This window comes from Melozone crissalis, unplaced genomic scaffold (genome assembly GCF_028551555.1).
Source record: "Melozone crissalis strain CALT ecotype California unplaced genomic scaffold, PUWL_Pcris_2 ptg000027l_1, whole genome shotgun sequence".
Classification (NCBI taxonomy): Eukaryota; Metazoa; Chordata; class Aves; order Passeriformes; family Passerellidae; genus Melozone; species Melozone crissalis.
The window spans coordinates 51,255,555-51,276,993 of NW_026535805.1; the positions used below are offsets into that span (position 1 = coordinate 51,255,555).

General features: G+C 40.7%; 2 protein-coding genes across 6 annotated transcripts in view; both read left to right on the forward strand.

Moving 5' to 3' along the window:
- Positions 1 to 8,050, forward strand: part of AK9 (adenylate kinase 9) — a 58,628-nt gene extending 50,578 nt beyond the window's left edge. Inside the window, exons 28-35 of one of the 3 annotated variants that reach the window (XM_054279790.1) lie at positions 570 to 716; positions 1,986 to 2,206; positions 3,379 to 3,575; positions 4,093 to 4,262; positions 4,990 to 5,088; positions 5,170 to 5,276; positions 5,827 to 5,937; positions 7,649 to 8,050. In XM_054279790.1, coding sequence (XP_054135765.1) covers positions 570 to 716; positions 1,986 to 2,206; positions 3,379 to 3,575; positions 4,093 to 4,262; positions 4,990 to 5,088; positions 5,170 to 5,276; positions 5,827 to 5,937; positions 7,649 to 7,851 — 1,255 coding nt within the window. In that variant the 3' untranslated portion in view covers positions 7,852 to 8,050. The remainder of the gene's footprint in view (positions 1 to 569; positions 717 to 1,985; positions 2,207 to 3,378; positions 3,576 to 4,092; positions 4,263 to 4,989; positions 5,089 to 5,169; positions 5,277 to 5,826; positions 5,938 to 7,648) is intronic. The other 2 variants (XM_054279788.1, XM_054279789.1) reach the window with 2 other exon arrangements.
- Positions 8,051 to 8,509: 459 nt separating this feature from the next.
- ZBTB24 (zinc finger and BTB domain containing 24) lies at positions 8,510 to 21,151 on the forward strand. Of its 3 annotated transcripts, none has more exons than XM_054280384.1 (7): positions 8,510 to 8,558; positions 11,360 to 12,356; positions 12,780 to 12,947; positions 14,120 to 14,203; positions 14,916 to 14,999; positions 17,262 to 17,343; positions 18,223 to 21,151. In XM_054280384.1, the coding sequence occupies exons 2-7, from the start codon at positions 11,387 to 11,389 to the stop codon at positions 19,034 to 19,036; spliced, it is 2,202 nt and encodes a 733-aa protein (XP_054136359.1). In that variant the 5' UTR covers positions 8,510 to 8,558; positions 11,360 to 11,386; the 3' UTR covers positions 19,037 to 21,151. The 3 variants fall into 3 exon arrangements, with proteins under 3 accessions (XP_054136359.1, XP_054136360.1, XP_054136362.1); XM_054280385.1 differs by lacking the exon at positions 18,223 to 21,151 and adding an exon at positions 16,410 to 16,423; XM_054280387.1 differs by lacking the exons at positions 17,262 to 17,343; positions 18,223 to 21,151 and having other exon boundaries at positions 14,837 to 14,988.
- Positions 21,152 to 21,439: the final 288 nt, after the last annotated feature.

Sequence of the window (21,439 nt, forward strand, 5' to 3'; positions counted from 1 at the left end):
AATTCTGCAATAATCTCTGAAAATTATTTGTGCTTGAGATCAGAATTCTTTCAGCTTCTCTTTGAGTTAAATCCTGGAATATTGTTTCAGTATATTTTGTTCCAGTATTTCCTAATATGTAAAAACCATTCTTCTTCAGTATGATTATTAAAACTCTTCAAATACTGTAGTAAATAATTGTACTTACCACTTTAAAAACTGCTCCTCCCAATCCATATGGAGACTTCTCATAGTTCAAATTATGTTTCAGAATGATTGATGTGTCAGAATATTAAAGTACACCATTTTTATAACTCCCAGCCATCCACTTGCCTTTTACCCTTTGTACATTTCCTTTTCTCATTACTATTTCTTCTTCTGCCTACTTGATTTTTTAAATTTGGTTGTAAATTCTTAGGAGTGAAGAATGTGCCTGTCAAGTGAGAGCAGTGATAACTTCATGGCATGGGTGCAGACTTTTGTCTCCATGGAAAATGTACTAGAAATATACATAGTCTCACTGGTTGATTGGACACTCACTTCTTAGTGAGCTTCTTCAAAACTATTTTTCTGCTTCCGTTTGCGTGCAGAGTTGTACTGGATGGATATCCTCTAACAAGAGCACACGTAAATCTCTTGGAATCAACTAGGATAATTCCAGTGAAAATCTTTGAATTAGATATGGATACAAAGGAAGTGTTCAGAAGAGCGCTGCTGGATAAGGAAAGATCAAACCGGTAGTGATACTCCCTGATAGAATTTTTTTTATTTTCTACACAATGTTGTAATATCTCTATTTATGTGCCTCAGTGCTATACCCAGAGGTTGTGTCTAACCTGGAGCATAACTCAGCTGTCTCTGAACTCCACATATGAAAAACATGGGAACCAGTCCCTCTCCTTTCTAATGCTTTGATTTCCATAGAGCAGAAATAGTAAGGATGTAAGGTGTTTGGGGCATGCTCTGGCCAGACCCTTCAATTGCAGGACTGAGATTACAAATGTGCAATGCTGTGCACCCACTGCTTAGTTTAAGTGGTTTAATGCAACTGTACATCAAAAATGTTACCACTTCTCTCTGGTGCTGAAATTTATTTTTCATCAATTATTATTATAAAATATATTGATACTTCATCTAATAAGCTCTCTTTTAAAAACTTAATCAGAGTTCTTTTAAAAATATGAAACTTATGCATATTTAGTAGTGTGTAGAATTCAGGACTTCTAAGCCTTTCAATTCAGTTCATTCCCTTATTTGTTCTTCTGAGAAGATAAATAATCTGTTTAAAGAGCCATTGGTTGTTTTTGAGGAAGAACAGTAAGTAGTTTATAAACAGACAGAGAATGAAAAAGAACAGAACATTCACCTTAAAATTAAATTGTGTAAGAACCTGTTTCTCATTAGAGGAAGTGTTTCTAAGAAGTTCCAGATAGCTTGGAGCATTATTGCATGCCTCTTTCATTTTGTCCTTTTCTTTTTGTCTCTTTCTGTTTATCAAGTAATCAGTACAATGTTAAATTGTTTACTAAAAGACTAAAGACAATTTGCATTGCAAAAAAATTAAATCAAAGATGTGGTTTTGAAAGTATTTACTTTAAACTTCATCTTAAATACCAAACTAATTATATTTCATTGGCTTAAGTACAAATCAAGTGTGCAATATCAGGGTACCATTTAATGGTGTATTTGTAGTGTATGTCAGGTAATATGTGTTGATACATTCCAAATCCTTTGCAAAATAATTCTTGAGTTGTATTTGGGACATAAATAGGAGAAGTTTTGTTCTTTGTTTTTGAACAGGACTGTCTGATCAAAGTACACTGCTTTTCAATGTAGCTGGTGGTATTCTTAAAAATAAATTTGTATTTCTCAAATATGTTCTACAATGTCAAATAAGCAAAATTTGGTAAAACGAACTTATAGTGAATTCTAGAATTTACACCTGAAATTCAATGAAATTATCTAAGCCTCAGATTTAAATCACTGTTGTTTTTCATTGTCTTTAGACCTCCTTATCCTGAACATGACAGCCCACAGATTCTAGCTATTAAAAATTCCTGCTATAAACAGCACATTGATGATATTAGAACTTACTATATGAAGGAACATCAGAACTGGTGTGTGATTGATGCCAGTCACAGCAAATGGAGGGTCTGGAAGACCGTTCTGCAGAAAGTTCAGTCGGTTGTTAAACAAATCCAGATATACCTGGAAAGAAGAAAAGAAGGTAAAAGAAAAACAAAGTTTCCCAGAATATTTATTTCTTTTAAAAGCTGCAATTTACTATGTACATTGAAAACTTCACCTTTCTGTGGACGAGGCTAATTCTTGGCCACATACATACCCTTAAATTCTTCAATCTCATCTGCAGAGATCTTGAAAAGATCTCTTGAAGAGTGAAGGCAAAGCCAACTACAGGGCAGGCTGAGGCCATCTTCCCAAGAACAGGGTAACACAAGTCTGCTAAAGGAAGTCAGAGTCCTTGGTCCATGGTAGATCTGGCATCACTGGGTGGTAAATCACAAAGAGTACCCCAAAGGTACAAGGGGAACTCACACCTTCCCTTTACTGTTACTGAAGGAAGAGGAAGGGATAGAGAAGATGTTAATTTAAAATCTAGAAATAAGCTTCAATATGCCATCTGAGTTAATGTCTGTGCTTTGGGAAGAAGACCACTTTATTCTAAAATGGCACAGTTCCCACTTGACTTTTTGTCTGTCAGCGCTGGTCAGGATTAAATATGCCTTTTAAACATGTCTGTACTATTTAACTAGAATTCCTCTGAAGGGCAAATATACTTCCTTATCTTTATCCACCTTTTGGGTTTAATTTTTACAGCTCTCTGGCTGTACCCATCTTAAAAACTGGAATCATAATTAAAAAATATTAAAAGACACTTAACTTTTACACATAACGCTTGAAAAAGCATGATTTTTAAGTAATTTGGTTTTGAGATGACATTTTATTAAAGATTTTGAATGTATTTCCTCCAGATAGACTGTAGCATTTTCAAGATATGGATGAATAAAGGGGAGGCTTTCATCACACCTTGTACTCATTTTCACCAATATAAAGACATAAAATAATGGTTGAAATGTCCCTTAGTAACACAAAGGAGTGAAACAATAAATCATAAAAAAAAAGAACAGACTAAAAAGCTGAGCATGCAGAGTATCCCACATCATTAATAATTATTATATTTCTTACATGCTAAAAAATGTTATTAAAATTAATTGGTAAAATGAGTTACAACTTCATTTTATTATCAAATTGATGTTTTAGTTCTCATTATCTCATATAAATTTCAAATTATTGCTTTCGACACTGTAGTGTAAAATTGTTTGATGTTTCTATGTCTCTCATAAATTAAACATTATCATTAATTGCTTTCATTAACAGGAAAAGCAGCCAGCATTGCTGGTTTATGTATCACTCCCCAGGAACTGCAGGGGCAGCTGGGGGAGTGTGGACAGTACTGTCCTGTCAGCCTTGCAGACAAAGGTGAACTGGTTGACTGCTCTGTAAGCCCCTCACTGGAGTTTGCTGCAGAATTTCAGGGGCGCTATTACAGAATGGCTTCACAGGAAGAACTGAAAGTGCGTATCAAAACAGCAGCTCAAAATGACGGGATTATGGGAAGAGGGAACATTGTTGCTTAGATTCTTTGATTCCATACAGAAATAGGTAATATGCAACTTGAATTAGACCACTGTTGTTAGCATTCAAGCTTTTGTTCTGCATACTTCTGCTATCAAATGTCTAGGCAGACAAAATACAGCACAGATACCATTAAACTAAAGCTCGTCTTACAAATTGTCACAGATCAAACATTCATTTGAAAACAATAACTTTCTCCTTTCTTTATCTGTTGTGGAGAGACTGAGTTAAAAAATGGCTTATGACAGCAGTAGATAGTGATGGATGGTGGGTGAATAGTGACTACTTCAGCTGAGAGGAGGTTGGAAAAGAAATTACCCAAGAGCAACAGCAATGCCAACACACTGTTGCATTGTAGAAAAAATAGGTATCTAAAGTGTGAGCCAGTCCTCTGGAGTTTAACAGTCATACAGTGCTTCTTTCATTATTATAAAACCTTTTTTTTTTTTCCTACAGAAATTCTTGTGCAGACCTGAGGTTTATGTATCATCACTGGCATCTCACCCTCTGCCACCCCCACATATGCTACCAAAGAAATTGACTGAAGCAGAAGTGAAGGCCTTATTCCCTGTAAAGCCTGAAATGCAGGGATACTGTCCAGTCACTTACCTAGACGGAAAACAGAGGTATGTCACTAGAATTTTCATAATCTGAATTACAGAATATGTGTCCTATATTAATGCATTAATGAGGAAATCTTTTCAAAGTACTTTTTAATGTTGTTCAGGGTTTGAACAGGAAACGCAATTACAATTCTCTACATTGCACCTGTGGCTTTGGAAATCAAGATAAAATCACCTTTTAAAAGTTACATGGCTACAGGTTCTGCAAGAATCTGCGTTGGCTTGGTGTCTTTCATGATGAAGATGGACAGATATAGTTTGAATTCTCTCTATCATAGGCCTTCAAAGGTTAAAAGAAATCTCATAAATCCCTAGTAGATGCAAAACTACCTATTATGATTTTTGTAGAGATCCATAAAGCTCTACCATAAAGTGACACAGATTTCCTCAGTGTGCAAGAATTTATCATCAGAGGAGAACCATAATAGCCAATTCTATGTTATCCCTTTTTAATCTCCTGAACAAATATGATTGACATTTTAAATGAAGGAGCTCTAAAGAAGCACTATAAAAGTTCCTTAATAAGCAGATTTTGAGGCAGAGTCTCTATGAGATTTTTAACCTTGTAACTGTCCATCATGTAGTGGAAACTTGGATGATCCAATTTCTGGGTTTTTTTTGTAGTTGCTACACTTGCTGGATTACCAGAAGGCTACCAGTAGCTCATGAATTTACACAAATTATGTTTTATGTTTTCTGTGAATAAATTATTCTTGTTCCATCTCTTCAGGTATGAAGCTTTGGTGCCTGGCAACATCGAGTATGCAGCAAAATACCAAGAAAAGGTATATATTTTTGAAAGTGATGAAAAACTTCAGACGTTTATGAGGTAAATACACTAACTGCATTTTAATCTTCAATCATGTCACTGTTCATACATCTTAAACGTGCTTACTTTATATCTGGTTAGGTTACCAGAGAAGTACGGGAATCTGAAGCTTCCCCATAAACTCCCTCCAAAAAAAGAGCCAATGCTATTAACTACACTTCCTTTGCCTGGATACCTTGAACAGGCCAGTTTTTGTTTTTCTGTTTTAAAACATGATTTTGTGATATGTAGCATATCCCACTCAGTTGTTGGGTTTTTTTTATTTTTATTTTTAATGCTTTTGAGTCTTATATTTATTAATGAGATTATATTAAATTGAAAATGTTTTAGTTATAATTGAGAGTAATTTTTAAAGCTTTAAAATAACAGATGTTTGTAGCTTTAATGGAAAAAATACGAGATCATCAGAGAGGGATAATAAGCTGCTATATTATATGATAGATTTTCTGACTTAGTTGTTTATCATATCTTGTAGGAGCACATTTTAGTTTGACTTTTAACACCAGCATAGACACAAACTTACTTGGAAAAATTTAAGAGTAGTTTGATACACTTTGACACATGAATAAATAAAAAAAATTATTCATGGTCACAGCCCTCCCTATTTTATGCTAATTTGTTATCTTCTACTATTCACCAACTTAGGATATCATCCTGTATTGTTAGATCTGCATTACAACAGGATCAGGCATTGCTCAAGATTTCTGTCTTTTAAACCTATTTTCTTTCTTTAGGGAGTTGCAACTTCTCTAATAAAAGCTCTGCATGAAGTTGGCAGCCTTAAGCCAAAGTTTCCATTCCTAAGTGTGAAAGAAACTGCTCTGCTTTTTGTCTCCTTCCATCTAAAAGGTAGTGTATAAAATAGCATGCTATAAAAATAACTAATTTTATAAATGACATAGGTCCTCTGATACAATATAGATAGCCAATTAGTGTTCATATTTGCTTTTCTTTAGAATTTCTGTTTGGGTTTTTTTCAGCCAGAAATATCAGTTGCACGTAATAATCTTTAATAGTTTGCAGTCAGCTTAACTATTGCCAGCTTTCTCAATTTCAATGTCCTTGTCTGCAGCTCTGCTATAGCTTTGGGCTGGTTTCTAGTACTGCTGGAGATTTCTGGAGCCAGACTGACATTTCTTTCAACCCACCACTTTTGTCATTTATAAGCCAACCTGTTCACTGGGTGAACTTCGCCTGGCCTTTTGTATTTTACATTTTTACTTCTTCTTTTAGATAATACCAATCTTAATTATTTTTTCAAAGCTCTTCACATCCTGTGTTTCCTCATGTAGTTTCCAGAGCCCTCCAGAATTTTCTTGAACTGTCACAGATTTTTTTTTTTTTTTTGCTAGCACAGCTTTTTGAAGGAAGACCATTGAACAGGGCAGGCACATGATTAAGCCCCTGCATAAATGTACAATTCCTAAGCCACCAAGCTGCTTTTTTACTGTAGTTTGCTTCATTTAAAAAGGCTGTTTTCATTCTATTGTTAGCATGGCTTTGCTAACATAAGGATGCCCATGCTAGGAATGTTTTGCTCAAAAATTGCAACATTAAATCATTACTAATAATGGATGATGAACCAGAAGGGTTATGCAAGTGCAGAAATCTCTTTTTTTCATGCAGTGCCAAACAGTTTGACCATAGGAATCCAGGAAAACAAGTTATCTTCTTCTAGCACTGGGTAGGACTGCTTCCAGCTTTAAGATATAGCATTCCTGTACACTGACAAATCACTTGAACGTGAGGAAGAACTTCTTTCATGTGCTAGTGACCAAACACTGGAACAGATTTCCCAGGAAAGTTGTGGAGTCTTCATCAGTGGAAATATTCAAGAACCATCTGAACACAATCCTGTGCCATGTGCTCTGGGATGACCCTGCTTGAGCAGGGAGGTTGTCCCAAATGACCCAATGTGGTCCCTTTCCAGCCTGACCCATCCTGTGATTTTGTGATTAGTTGCAAATACAGAATTATTTATTATTGTGCATCTCTTCAGAGTAGTCATGCCATTCTTGATTAAAAAAAATTGATCAAAGCACCTTAAATTGTGGTCTCCTGGAAATTTCATCCTATTTCTATGTGAAGTTAGACCTTCTCATCTTCAATTAACATCATTCCCTAATCTCACATTTAAATAGGGGACAGGAAGCAGGAGTTTAGTTCCTGCTGAGGAACTAAAGCTCCTTCAGCCATACCAGACCTGGGCTATCCCCAGGATGTGCCACTTTGGGTTGTGTGCCACACTACCCTAATTTGTCACTGCCTGGAGTTTCACCAGTATCTAACAGTCTAAGAAATGAGAAGTTGACAGCAACTGGGCATGTTTGTTGTGTCTTCTTTAAGAAAAGCCTGATCCTTTTGATTGTCATAGCTATTTGGAATCAGGAACTTTCTGAAATACCAGACTTGATCTTTTTGACTTCGTACCAACAGTCAAGGTGTTTATCTGTACCATGGGTGAAGCTAACAGAGGTAGACTTGGTCCCTTTGAAAATTTCTGTAATGTAATTTCATAAAGTTTATAGGAGACACTAACATGCTGCTTAAATTCTTGCAGCACACAACCCCCGGAGCTCAGAGCCGGTGCGGCAGATGTACAGGAAGAAGCTGCTGCAGTTCGTGGAGCACTGCCAACTCCTCCCCTACCTGGGGACTGCCATGAGGGGCCCGTACCAGGAGCCAAGAGATCGGCCCCGTGGCTTTGATGACAGACTGCAGACGTTTTTTTCCCTGAAAGGCACTCGCCCCACTTTTGTGTGAACCCTGTATTTCCACTGATTAACACATGGAGTGTTGCCATGAGGCACCAGCATGGCTGCAACATGGCCTGCGAATGTCACACGCTCTCGGGCCAGTTTTTTAACCATGAAATCTTAGAAATAAAATCTTTTGTCTGAAGTTGAGAGATATCAAGCTACTAGAGAGCGTGCAAAGGAAAGCTATGACCATAGTGAAGGCCCTTGAGGGAAGCCCTATGATGAGCAGCTGAGGTCACTTGTTCTGTTCAGCCTGGAGGAGACTGAGGGGACACCTCATTGCAGTCTACAATGCCCCTGGGAGTGGGAGAGGAGGGGTAGACACTGAGCTCTTCTCTGTGGTGCCCAGTGACAGGACGCGAGGGAATGGCCTGAAGTTGTGCCAGGGGAGGATGAATTTAAATATTAGGAAAAGGTTTTTCACCCAGAGGGTGGTTGAGCACTGAACAGGCTCCCCATGGAAGTAGTCACAACACCAAGCCTGACAGAGTTCAAGGAAAGCATTTGGCAGCGCTCTCTGGTACAAGGTGTGTTTTTGGGGACTGCCCTGTGCAGGGCCGGGGGCTGGAACCGGATGATCCGTTCGGGCCCCTTCCCACCCGGGCTGCTCTGCGATTCCGTGCTCAAGTCCCGCCCGTGCTGCGCTCACTGCGGCAGCGCAGGCGCGGTGCCAGCCCCGGCCCGGAAGTGCAGCGGCAGCGGCGGCGAGCGGTGAGTGCCGAGTGCCGGGCCGGGGGGCGGCACCGGGCGGGTGCTCCGGGCCCGCGGCTGTCGCGGGGCAGCGCCCGCTCCCTGCTCCCATCCCACGAGAGATGCGCGGCCTTCCCTTGGGGAGCGGCCCGAGAGCTCACACGGTGCGCGGGGACGGCGACCCGCACGGTGCCCTTGGCCGTGGCCGTGCCGAGGCCCGGCCCCGGGCCGTGCGCTGCCCCCCGGGGTCACCTCCCCGGAGCTCCTGAGTCCTTCCACGGCTGGAGCGGAGCGTGTATTCGCCTGCACTGCCGGCAGCGTGCGGCCTTCTGCAGAGTACAGCCTCGCTCCGTGATGGTGGGGGGTTTTAGGGAAGTTGCGTGGTTTGGATTTTGCAGTCAAAATACTAATGCTGTCACCTCCTGGTTAAACATCGACGTCCTTCATGCGATCAGAACTCACAAAACACCCACTGTCTTGTCTGGAACGCGTGTGGAGGTTAGGGATGCCTGCAGGCAGAGTTGGCAGCAGCCGTCCAGGAATTCTTATATTGCACGATAAGGCAGGTTGGGTCACACCTGCAGCTGTGCTTTAAGGTGCTCCAGCAACAAACACCAGACTCACATGCTTTGAAAATGAAAGCTCCCAGATAAAACAATTTGACTCTGCCGTGAACTATTTGGTAGCTGATTAGGGCTAAAGAATCCCTTTTTCACCATCTCAGTAGCATTTAGGTATCATCTGTAGGTAGTATCTGCTGTTTCGTGGAGCATTTGTTCAGGTCGTTGAAACTGTTGCGCTAACTGAATACAAATATGTAAATTTATGTGTGTTTAATGTGACACTTGTATTATCTTTAGTTTAGCTGAGTTTTATAAATAGGACATTTTGGGCATATGTCTCCCATTATATTTGGTGGATTCTTTTGAAATTGATGGATTTTTTTGTTTATTATTAATTTTTGCAAATTTACTGTTGAAGAAGCCTAGCAAGACAAATTGATCGTTAACAGATACCTTAATGAGCCCTGTATTAGACAGAACCCTTCAAAACACTGCTGTTTCTGTGTTTGTATTACCTACCTTCTTAGGCTGAAGCTTAGTAAAGTTAAAAGTGTTGGAAGTGTTAAAAAAGTGAAAGTGTTAAAAAAGAGACATTTTCAGAACGATAGATGGGAGGTAAAAGAGGTTATGAAGTCCTGCCACATTGATACCAGTGAAGTTTTATCACAGAATCACTAGGTTGGAGGAGACCTTTAAGATCATCTAGTCCAACCCATGCCCTAATACCTCAAATAAACCATGGCATCATTTATTACAGATTTCCTAGCTTGTTCCTGAGTAAACTGCACTGATCAAACTGCAGTTGACCTTTTTGTTTCCAGTGTGGTGGATTGGTGCTGGCTGGTCACCAGTGCCCACCAGAGCTGCTCCATCACTCCCCTCCTCAGGGGAACTGGGAACCAAGGATATAATAGAAGCTCATGGGTTGAGATAAGAGCAGAGAGAGATCACTCACCAGTTTCCAGCACAGGCAAAACAGACTTGACTTGAGGAAATTACTTTATTGTCAGTGAGATCACTGTCAGGTAATGAGAAATAAACTCAAATCTTCAAACTGCTCACCCCACCTTTCCCTTCTTTGCAGGCTCAGCTTTAGTCCCATTTTTCTCTACCTCCTCCCACCAGCAGTGCAGGGGGATGGAGAATGGGGGCTGCAGTCAGTTCATTGCACACTGCCTTTGTTTCTCCTTTGACTCCTCACACTCCTCACCTGCTCCAGCGTGGGGTCTCCCACAGGAGACAGTCCTTCCATGAACTACTTTAGCCTGAGTCCTTCCCATGGGCTGCAGTTCTTCACAAAATGCTCCAGCTTGGCTCCCTTCCACAGGTGCACTCCTTCAGGAACAGTCTGCTCCAGCCTGGGTTCTCCATGGGCTCACAAGTGCTGCCAGCAAACCCATGTCAGTCTGGGCTCCTCTCTCCATAAGGCCATAGGTTCTGCCAGGAGCCTGCTCCAGCACAGGCTTCCAGTCTCTTTCAGGCATCAGCCTGCTCTGGTGTGGGTTCCTCCAGGGGCTGCAGGTGGATCTGTGCTCCACCATGGACCTCCATGGGCTGCAGGGGCACAGCTGCCTCCCCATGGTCTGCACCAGGGGCTGCGGGGGAATCTCTGCTCTGGAACCTGGAGCAGCTCCTCCTTCTGCACTGACCTTGGCGTCTGCAGGGCTGCTGTTCCCACAGATTCTCGCTCCTCTCTCCAGCTGCAGTTGTGCACGTTTCTTTCCCCCCTATTAAATCTGTTGTCCCAGAGGTGATACTACCATCCACTGATGGGCTTAGCCTTGGCCAGCAGTGGGTCCATCTTGGAGCCAGCTGGTGTTAGCTCTGTAAGACATTGGGGAAGCTTCTGATAGCTTGTCACAGAAGCCACCCCTGTAACTGCCCCACTATCAAAGCCTTGCCATGCAAAGGCAGTGCTGTACTAAGGAGCTGTGACCAAGGAATTGTTTCTGTCTGATTGTTTTAGTTTCAGAAGCTAGGGTAGCAAATTCTTTTAGATAATACGGGGTTCACAGTACATCAGAGATAAAAAAAATAGGCAGTAATTCTAAAAAACTATCTGTAGCCTTTTCATAGGATTTTAAAATACTTTTTGAAGAAATTCCATATCATCAGTAGTGTTGATTTTTCAAAAGCTCAGAGGATTCAAAATTGCTTCAGAAACTCTTGAATTCTGTTACTGGTATAACAAATGATACTTGGGTCTTATAATGCCGACTGTTAAAATAATTTTTTACTAAAGCTATTCTGTTTTTCTAGGCACCTCCTGTAATATTCATAATTAAAATGGCAAAAACAACTGATCCTTCTGAGAAACTGATCATCCACTCCAAAGCTCACAAAGATACCATTCTAGCTAATTTTGAGGAACAAAGAAAAAAGGATTTCCTTTGTGACATTACTCTGATAGTGGAGAATGTGCAATTTAGAGCCCATAAAGCTTTGCTGGCTGCCAGCAGTGAATACTTCTCAATGATGTTTGTAAATGAGGATGAAATAGGGCAGTCAGTTTATATGTTGGAGGGAATGGTGGCAGACACCTTTGGAGTTCTGCTAGAATTTATTTACACTGGTTGCCTCTGTGCCAGTGAGAAAAGCACAGAACAAATCCTGGCTACTGCACAGCTGCTGAAAGTAACTGACTTGGTCTGGGCCTGTACAGACTACCTGGAAAGCCGCAGCCCAGGCAGTGCATTGCCAGCTCCAGCTGAAAGTGTAGCCTCTGTTGTTGCAAGTGACAGGAAAAATGATGATCCACCAAAGCGAAAACGGGGGCGGCCAAGGAAAATCAAGATTGTCCAAGAGGAAGAAGAAGAAGAATCAGGAGCAAATTCTGCCGAAGATGGGCAGCTGAGAGAGAACAACTCTGTGCAAAATGAGCAAAATTATATGAAAAAAGACACTGAAGGAGAAGAAACAGTTGCCAGTGAACAGGCTTCAGTGGGGAAAGATGGAGAAGAAAGTGAACCTGCTTGTGGCTCAGAGGCTGCTGTTGATCTGTCAGCTGAGAAAGATGAAAACTACGATCCCAAATCTGAAGGAATACAGAGCACTCAGAGCCGTTACAGCAAACGTAGAATAAGGAGATCAATCAAACTAAAAGATTACAAACTTCTTGGGGATGAGGATGAGAAAGGACTGGCAAAGAGAGCTGATGGAAGAAGAAAGCGTGTGGGTTCTGAAGCTCGCTGTAAAGACTGTGGCAAAGTATTCAAGTACAGTCATTTCTTGGCTATTCACCAGCGAAGCCATACAGGTAGGCCTTGACAGACTGCTGCTGCTTTTGGGTTAGATTAAGGAATGCTGCCAAAGGCAAGTGACTCTTGAGGTGTTGGTTGTTGACTACAGCAAGAATATCCAAAATAGTATGCTGGTCCAAATTACGGTTTGTTCTGTGTCTGCTGTTTTATTCTTGTCAGCAGATCTCAGAACCTTTATGTCTCACCTAGATTTCAGTGTAATTAATAATTTCATTGTTTAAGCACTGAATTATATGGCAATAGCTAAAGATTTTTGATGATTAAAATTATTTTACTCCTGTGTGAAGCTTGCCTCTTTACCACTAATGGAGACTAATTTTTTCAGTAGCTACAACATTGCAGTGCATCTCACTATCAGCTTAGACTTTCTAGTGAGAAATGATGCATCTATGCCTAAAAATGTTGTCTTTTGCTTTCAGGGGAACGCCCTTTTAAATGCAGTGAGTGTGGCAAAGGCTTTTCCCAGAAGCATTCTCTTCAAGTGCATGAGCGAATGCATACCGGGGAACGGCCGTACACGTGCACCATTTGCAGTAAGGCTCTGACAACAAAGCATTCTCTTCTGGAGCACATGAGCCTACATTCAGGTAAATACTTCAAGGCAAATGTATCTCTGCTGCAAGAATTTGCCTTTCTGAAAACAAGGTACTTCTGATTCATCTTGTGTATACTGGTGTCACATTCCACTAAGGGAAACTGTGAGGAGTTCTTTTAAAAATGGATAGTCAGGAACAGAATAATGTCAAACGAGACAAACTTTGTATCTGAGAATCTTTTATTGGTAATGAAAAAAACAAAATGAAAAGCAGTTATCCTGCTAAAGAGAGCTAGAGAAGACAGAACAAGAGGAAGAAATATGGGAGAGGAATGGGAGAAGAAAGAGGGGAGACAGAGAGAAAAAGAGAGCTTTACCACCGGAGCTCGGGGATGTGTATGCTGCCAGCCTGGGCACAGTTCCTGCAGTGACAGGCAGCTGGACACAAGGTGAGGGGTGCTCAGGCAGGATGTCCAGAGCCCTGGACACAGCTGTGGCAAGGATCACAGCAGTGGGCTGGCTGGGAGGCGGGCGGGGTTGAACGCAGGGACATTGGGACAAAGCAGACAGGGAGTTGGTCAGGGACACAGGGAGGCAGGACAGACACAAGGGTGAGCAAGAGCCAGCGAGGCAAGAGACCCAAAAGGCAGGCTGGGGCCAGGGCAAAAAGCATAAGACTCAAAAAGCGCCAAATCAAAAGCAAGTTGCAAAAAGCCCCTCAAATCACCAAGCCTCAGAAGCAAAAGCACAGTCTGACAAAAGCCCCAAAACAAAAGCCCAACTCAAAAAGCAAGTTTGAAAAGCCACAGGGCTTGTGACACAGTTACATTTCATGCCCCGGCTCCTCCGAAAGTCCACCTGCTGACAGGAGACCATTGGCCCAGTCCAATGTCCCAGTGCAGTCCATTGGCAGAGACCTTTTGCCATCTGACTGGAGAGTGTCTCTGGGGTACAGTGTCTTCAGTGTTCCCCTCCTGACTGCCTGTCCCATGCCAGACATGAACTGGTTGCCAGGAAAAGTCTCCCCAGAGGCATCTTTCCTCCATCTTTTCCCAGGTGCCTCCTGGGCGTGGCACATGTGCAACCCCTCTCCCACGTGCCTCTGACAGCCATTGTTGAGGCAAATCAAAACTGAATTGGCTCCTCACAGCTGACTTTTGTATTTTATTTATTTCCTTACACTTTGGACGTGGCTTACATTTTAATAAGTGATTTTCTCTACAGGGCAGAAGGCTTTTACCTGTGATCAGTGTGGGAAATACTTCAGCCAAAAGAGACAGCTCAAGAGCCACTATCGGCTACACACAGGTATAACAAGTTTGGGTTGAGGACCTGGCTTACAGTCCATGCTGATTTGTCCTCCTAAAGATTGACTTAGGCTGAAAGTTCTTCCTTGGTGATGTATTCAGTCTCTGCTACCTTGATGTGTCCTATGTTGGACAGGTATAAAACAGTGAATAGGGTGAAAAAGACATGATGGCGTATAGTAAATGCAATGTGTAGGAAAGTGTTTAGTTGAGAAGGGCTTATGATCATTAAAAATTAGTTACACTGTACTTGACATACAACTTGATTATTTTAGCCCTGCTGTCCATGCTATATAGAAGCTGCAAATTGTATAAACAATTGTGTCTGCTGCCTGGTGTGCAAATTGCATTGTAGTTGCCCACTACTTTGGACTAGTAAAAGCATACAAGCTTTAGGAAATGTTCTTCTCACTTCTGGAATGGGATGGAGCTACACAAAGAGGAAGTGGTGGAGAAAATCAGAATTTACAAAGTTTCAAGTGAAGGTGTTTTTTGGTAGGAGGAGGTGTCAGTCCCCTCTTTTCCTGTGGTAATACTAAATTGAGAAATAGGAGTGTGACAGTTAAGATAGGGAGGAGGCAGTGAATCACCTTCTGTTTTTTCCCTATATTATAGCAAAGTGGTTATTTTACAGGAAAGTGCTTAAACAAAGATCACTGAAGAGATACAGGGGATCACTTATGCACTGACACTTTTTTTGTTATTGCGACAAGGCCGTTCACTGCCGGAATGTAACCAGTGTCGTCGCAAATTCATGGATGCAGCTCAGCTAAAGAAACATCTAAGAACACACACAGGTAATGTTGTACCTTGGGTTTTGTGGGGTTTGTGATTGTTTTTCTCTTGAAGTTACAGGGACAAAAAGATGTTAAGCAAATTACTCTTGTCTCTGTGGCATGAACTTCTGCTCTACTTGTGCATAATGATGCCTGTGTTGCTAATGAAGAGATTTGACATCAAGAATGCAGGAGTACAAAAAAGCTTGTGTTACAGCAGCACAGAAGCAGTGCCTATTACAGGAAGAGGGCTTTTTTCCCCAGTTTTATAAAACCTGCTGCAGAAAATGCCAGTTAGCTTTCACGTGATAGAATCCTGGACTGAGAATTCAGTTTGTTGGGAGAGTTGTATCCAGCATGTATCAGGCTTGCAGTGAGCTGACAAGCAACAGAAGGTATGTGTCCTAAATGAGTTGGACACCTCTGTCTGTGAGGGATGAGTGCTTATGAAATGTGCTGTGACCAGGAAAATAATTATTTCCATTTAGCTTTTACTGTGCCGTAATAAACCAGATGTTGAGAGGAGATGGGCTGGGAGGGATGATTTAATGCAAGTGCGTCAGAGGGTGTTTTAAGAGATTTAGAGGGCAGGCTGGTAATGAATCACTGGATAACAGAGATAAAAATGTTGATCTATCCTCTCATAATAGCAAGGCATAAACTTCATAAAATACTTCTCTTTGAAGAATAAGTTCATAAGGTGACATGTGAATAATTTTGTCTTTTAAAGTAACTAGAAACAGTGGCAATTGTTTCCTCACAAAATCAAATTATTCTTAAGTGTGTTGCTTGCAGTAATACATAACTCATTCTCAAGCATACTTTATCTCATTCATTTCCTTCTCTTTTCTAAGTGAAAAAGATTTAAATTTTCTGGGATATGCTAAGGCCAAAACTTGTCCTTCTGGGAGCTTTTGGTTTTCTAGAATAGTGCTAGCATATGATACTTACATAATTTTGTATGGAGGAGAACTCAGTGTTGACACATGCAAGAGTTTTGTATCTGAAGTTGATACAGCTCTCTAAATGTAGTGAGAAATGAGTTTGGGGTGGGAAATGAGAAGAGGAAGCTTACTAGCAAGGAAGGTTGCAAAAATATATGAGCTAAGCTGATTTTTAGCATAAACTGGCTTGCAATATATTTTGCTACTAGAAAAGACAGGAAAGATACGGACAGTATTAATTATATAGAAATAATAATTCACCTGTCCCATCCCAAAAGCAAAGTACAATTCCAAGGCATTTGGGGGACAGGGGTTCACATAGATACAACTGTTATACTTTGGCAGGAGTTTGGTAATACTGTGTTGTAATAATACAGTCTACTTGGGAAGTTGCTCCTGTTTTCAGTAGCAAGCTGGGACTGGGTGACCAAGGTCCCTTCTGACAAATGTTTCTTGTTCTCTCATCCTTTATCCATGCCCTCCAAAGCCACATGAAAGCTGGTAAGCATTGCAGTTCTATGCTAAATGGGAAGCTTCCTTGGAAACTGGCTGCTGCCCAATCCCTGGGTTTGGTGTGCTTTGATGGTGTGAATTACCACAGTGGTGATCTGGATTGTCGTGTCTGGTGTCTTAAAGAGCCTCAGTGCTACAAGGATTTGTTATGGTGTGAATTAGGATTTGCTTTGGTTGGGTAGTATCTGTTTCTTATGAACTTTTTTATAACTTAATTTGGCCTCTCTGCTTCTACTCAATTATCATCAAAATTCCAAATGCACTGAAAAAAACCCCAACAAATAAACAAAAAATCCCCAAACAAACTCACATTTTATTTAACTCATGATAATTTAATTTTTTTCTAACTGGTGTTTCCAGACTATCATAGGCCTAGTGTGATGGAGCCTTATAGAAAGCCGGGCAAGTTGTTAAGATAATGGCCTAATTTTCCAGCTTTGGAAGTTTGGGCTTACTCATGTGGATGGTGCTGCACGTGAACGTGGCATTAATGCCAGGGTTCAGGGACAGCCTTCTTCAGAGTGTTTCTGTTCCATGTAGAACACACACATCTGTGCCATAGGTACAGCTTTTTGTTGCTTTGGGGGCTTGGATCACCTAATTCTTCATCTTCAAAGGGGAGAAATGCTAGAGCTGTACATTTAAAATGTTATACCCTCATTTTGACTAGTGAGTTCATTCAGTTTTGGAAATCTGCCGAACCATGGCAGAAGAGTGAGGAGCCATCAGTGCACGCTTGATACTGTATATGGTAAAACACAAAATGTTTTTAATGAATTGATGAAAAGTGCTATTTCAAAAGGAAAATTGCATTTCTTTTTGATAGGTGAGAAGCCCTTCACTTGTGAGATTTGTGGCAAATCATTTACAGCTAAAAGTTCACTTCAGACTCACATTAGAATTCACAGGTAAAGTATGTCTTATTTTCGTTACATTCTTTTAAAATGCAACTTGTCTTATAACTAGAAGTAGTGCTTATTTAACTGTAGAACGGTCAGGACTTGTTTGCATTTTGAATGATTGTTAAAAATTTAACATTTTTGCTTAATCTATGTAAGGAAAAAATTGGTAGTGGAAAGTACTGAAGTCCTAAATGCTCATGCACCAAGATATTGTTAGAGTCTTCTTTGGTGTTTTGTGTCTGTTCACTGACAGTGTACTTACTGCTATACTATTTTTGTGAAAATTTTACTGTAGGTTTTGTTTAAGAGCAGAACAGTAGCTGTGGTGTATCGAGGTTGTTGGAGCATTCTCCTGTTGTTCCGTGAGCTATCCTGTCTCTTTAACAGCATTAGTTGTCTTTTACCCCTGTCAGTGCAGTGCATTGCATAAAGACATGTTAGATTTTAAATCACTGGAGAACTGTTGTCTAAGAAAACATTTCCAGTAAAATTTCTTGTCCTTTTGACACAGGCAGCAAGTTAGGATTTGGAAACTTCTTTTTGGTTTGAAGTCCACACTGTTAATGAATGTTTTTAAAATGGTCAGTGCTTAGAATTGTGCAATGTTGTTGCATTCTTGTCAAGGTCTAGCAGCATGGAGCTTGTACCTCTGTTTTTATGAGAGTAAGGCAGTTATCACTGTAGCTCTGGAGTGTATAACACTTTGTGATGTCAAATAGAGATAATCAGGAGATCAAATAGAGGATGTTTTTAACACTACCCTTTAAGTACTTACAATTTAGAAAAACAATGTAATCATTTAAGTATTTTGTTACAGAATAAGTTTCAGAAAGCAGCATTGTCAAAGTGAATATTTTAATGAAATCAAGTTCTTTCCTTTTGCAGAGGAGAAAAGCCATATTCCTGTGATATATGTGGAAAATCCTTCTCTGATTCCAGTGCTAAGAGAAGACATTGTATCTTACACACAGGCAAAAAGCCTTTTGCCTGCCCAGAATGTAGTTTGCAGTTCGCTCGTCTGGACAACCTGAAGTCTCATTTGAAAATTCACAGCAAGGAAAAGCAGTTCCAGGAAGGCAGCGCCGCCCCGAGCGCCAACGCTCATCCGGAAGAAGTGCGAAACATTCTCCAGCTGCAGCAGTACCAACTTGCCACCTCGGGAGGGCAGGAAATTCAGCTGCTGGTTACGGATGCCGTACACAACATCAACTTCATGCCCAGCCACAATCAAGGCATCAGTATTGTGACTGCAGAAAGCGCCCCCAGCATGACCACAGAGCAGGCTGCCAACCTCGCGCTCCTTGCACAGCCGCCGCAGCAGCTGCAAAACTTGTTGCTTTCAGCTCAGCAGGAGCAAGCAGAACAAATTCAGAGTATCAATATGATTGCAAACCAAATAGAGGCTGCCCAGCCTGAGCAAATGCATGTCATCACTCTTTCCAAGGAAGCGCTAGAACATCTCCGTGCTCATCAAGGACAAAATGAACAAATCCACTTGCCGGGATCTTCACATCCAGCTCAGCACGTGCAGCTGGCTCAGGAATCAAGTCAGCAGTCTCGCTCTAACCACGACACGGTTCCTTCCCATCAAGTCAGTGAGGAACAGAATCAAAGTGTACTTGTTTCTGAATCCCATCAACAGCCTCTGTCAGTGAATGAGTCATCTCCTGAGCATCCTATCCAGGGACAGGCTTTCTGAAATGCTTGTTTGTCAGCAGACGGCTAGGCTAGAGAATGCTTCTCATCCCAGCAGGGATTACATGTGTCACGTGTGGTTTTTTTGCAACATAAACTATCCAGAGATGCATTTCTTGGTGATTTTGGATGAGTGACTCAATTTCCTTAACCATATTTATTTTAGACTACTTTGTTTTTCTGGATTGGTATTTCTTTACCATACTTAGTCCTCACAAGTATCTCACAAGCAATTAATGTGGGGTTTTGTGCCTCATTCACATCTCTGCCTCCTGAGGAGATATTTAACCCTTATTTGCATTTCTGACTGACTCTCCAGAGAAGTTCACCTGGCTGGTAGGAGAACAATGTTTAGGACATCTGTGGATCACAAAGTACCACTTCCCTGACAAACTTAACATTATACCTGAGCTACTGTCAAGCTTAAGACAACCAGTACTTTTTGCAAAGCAAACACCATATTTCTTCTGTTTAATGAGCTTTCTCTCTGCAGGTTAATATATAATTCTCTATGTAATCATTCCCTGAAGTGCATTATGAGTTACTGACTACCAAATTCATTTGGTTTGAGTTGAAACTGTTTGCAGCCTTTAACTAGCCCTGAATCTTCCCTCCTGTTTACCGTGTGCTGTACACATCTTTCTCCTCAGAAACATTTAAGCCATTGCACTTGAATAGTAGCAATGAGATGCAATGATTACACTGGAGAACTGAAACCCCACAGATTCTGCTTTGTTAGTTCTGCAACTCACTCTCTGTGTGACTGTGGGCAAGGTAGTTGACCTCTGTGCCTTATTTCATCATCTAGTAAGTGGGGATAGTGTTCACACATTCTGCCAAGCACTTTGAAGAGCTCTTGATGTTGAAAGCATTGTCTCTTGAAGTGCAAAACCCTCTTCCTGACAGGATTCTGTCTAAGCTTAGGAACCACTGTATATTTAAAGTGTTATTTTTTGTACTTTTGAGAGAAGAACATAATCTTACTTTAATATATGTTGAGACTGGTAATTGTTTATGTGAGGATTCAAACAATGAAGATCATCACTTCAGAGCTTAACAAGTTACATAAATGGGGCACATCACTTAAAAGTTGTACAGCTATTTTTGTTGACTAAATTAGATGTGGACGGATTGTTTTCAATGACTGACTGCTAACAAAAAAGATTTAACATGGTAATAAAATGCCTTGCCAAAATACATGCTTTCTGTTTTCAGGTTTGACTACTGGTAACATCTTTGCACTGGAGTGTTAAAATCCAGATAAAATGCCACTGTTACTTAAAAGAACTCAATTGTCACTTCAGCTTTAAAATGTCATATTTGTGATTTATATGAATGTTTATGTTACAACAAACAAAAAATTCTAAAAAACATGGTGAATTTAAAAGCAAAATTACCCACTTTTTTTTTTTTTTTTTGTTCCAAGTCCAGACTACTTGGCCTGCTCCTGACTGCATGCTGCAGAAGTTTGGCTAAGTATCTCCATGTGGTCAAAGTACTGGATCACTTTTATATGAATGGATCATGATAAGGGTAGACAGTGGGAATAAATCAATGCAAAGGTGTTTAGGCTTTTCACCTTTCCTCTCAGAATGGAGAAATAAAATTGGCATCCATTCTGCCACCAAAGTGAACCAGCATATTCTGCAGTTCTGCCTGAGAAGCCTGAAGTCTAGATGTTGTAAGAGCAGATAAATAAATACAGTAAAGCCTGTTACAACACTTATGACAATGTTGCTGATTAATTGTATAAGCTTACAGTAAATATTCTGGCAGTTTAATCCTAAACCTTCTGCTTTTATCTAAAACATTGTACAGTACAGCCAGACTACTGTCTGGTCATAAGTTTTTAGGAAGCTGCACAGAATTCATTGTCAGCCATATATTTACGAATTCTGAAGTGCTTAAAAACAGGTTACAAGCTAAATTCTGAGGCTACCAATCAAGGAACTGTTCAATACTTTTCTTCTTTGAACTTTGTTATGTTCATTATGCAGTTGTCCTTGCAGGGTTCAGTTCCATGCTGCAGTGTGAAAACACGGGACACTTGCACATACTGATTTCTTAGTGCTTTCCCTGCAACTAAAAAATCTGAAGTTTGGTGTTTGGAATTCTGTTTTGCTTTTCTGCAGATTACAAGTGAAGAAACAAGCGGCTGTGAATAGCAGGGCAATGACTAATCTTGCACCCTGCATTGCTTAAGCTGTCAGCACATATTGTAGCTTGCACTCAAGAAGCTGGCGTGACTTCTCATATCAACAAATGTTGCTTTTTGGACACCATTTGCTTTCTTTCTAGTGAATGCCTTTCTCTTAAAAGATGAAAATTAATCCTTTTTCTGTGTGTGCATTTTTAAAAGGCTTCAGCTGAAGTCTAGGATTGCTTTGAATTAGAAAGGAAACCACTT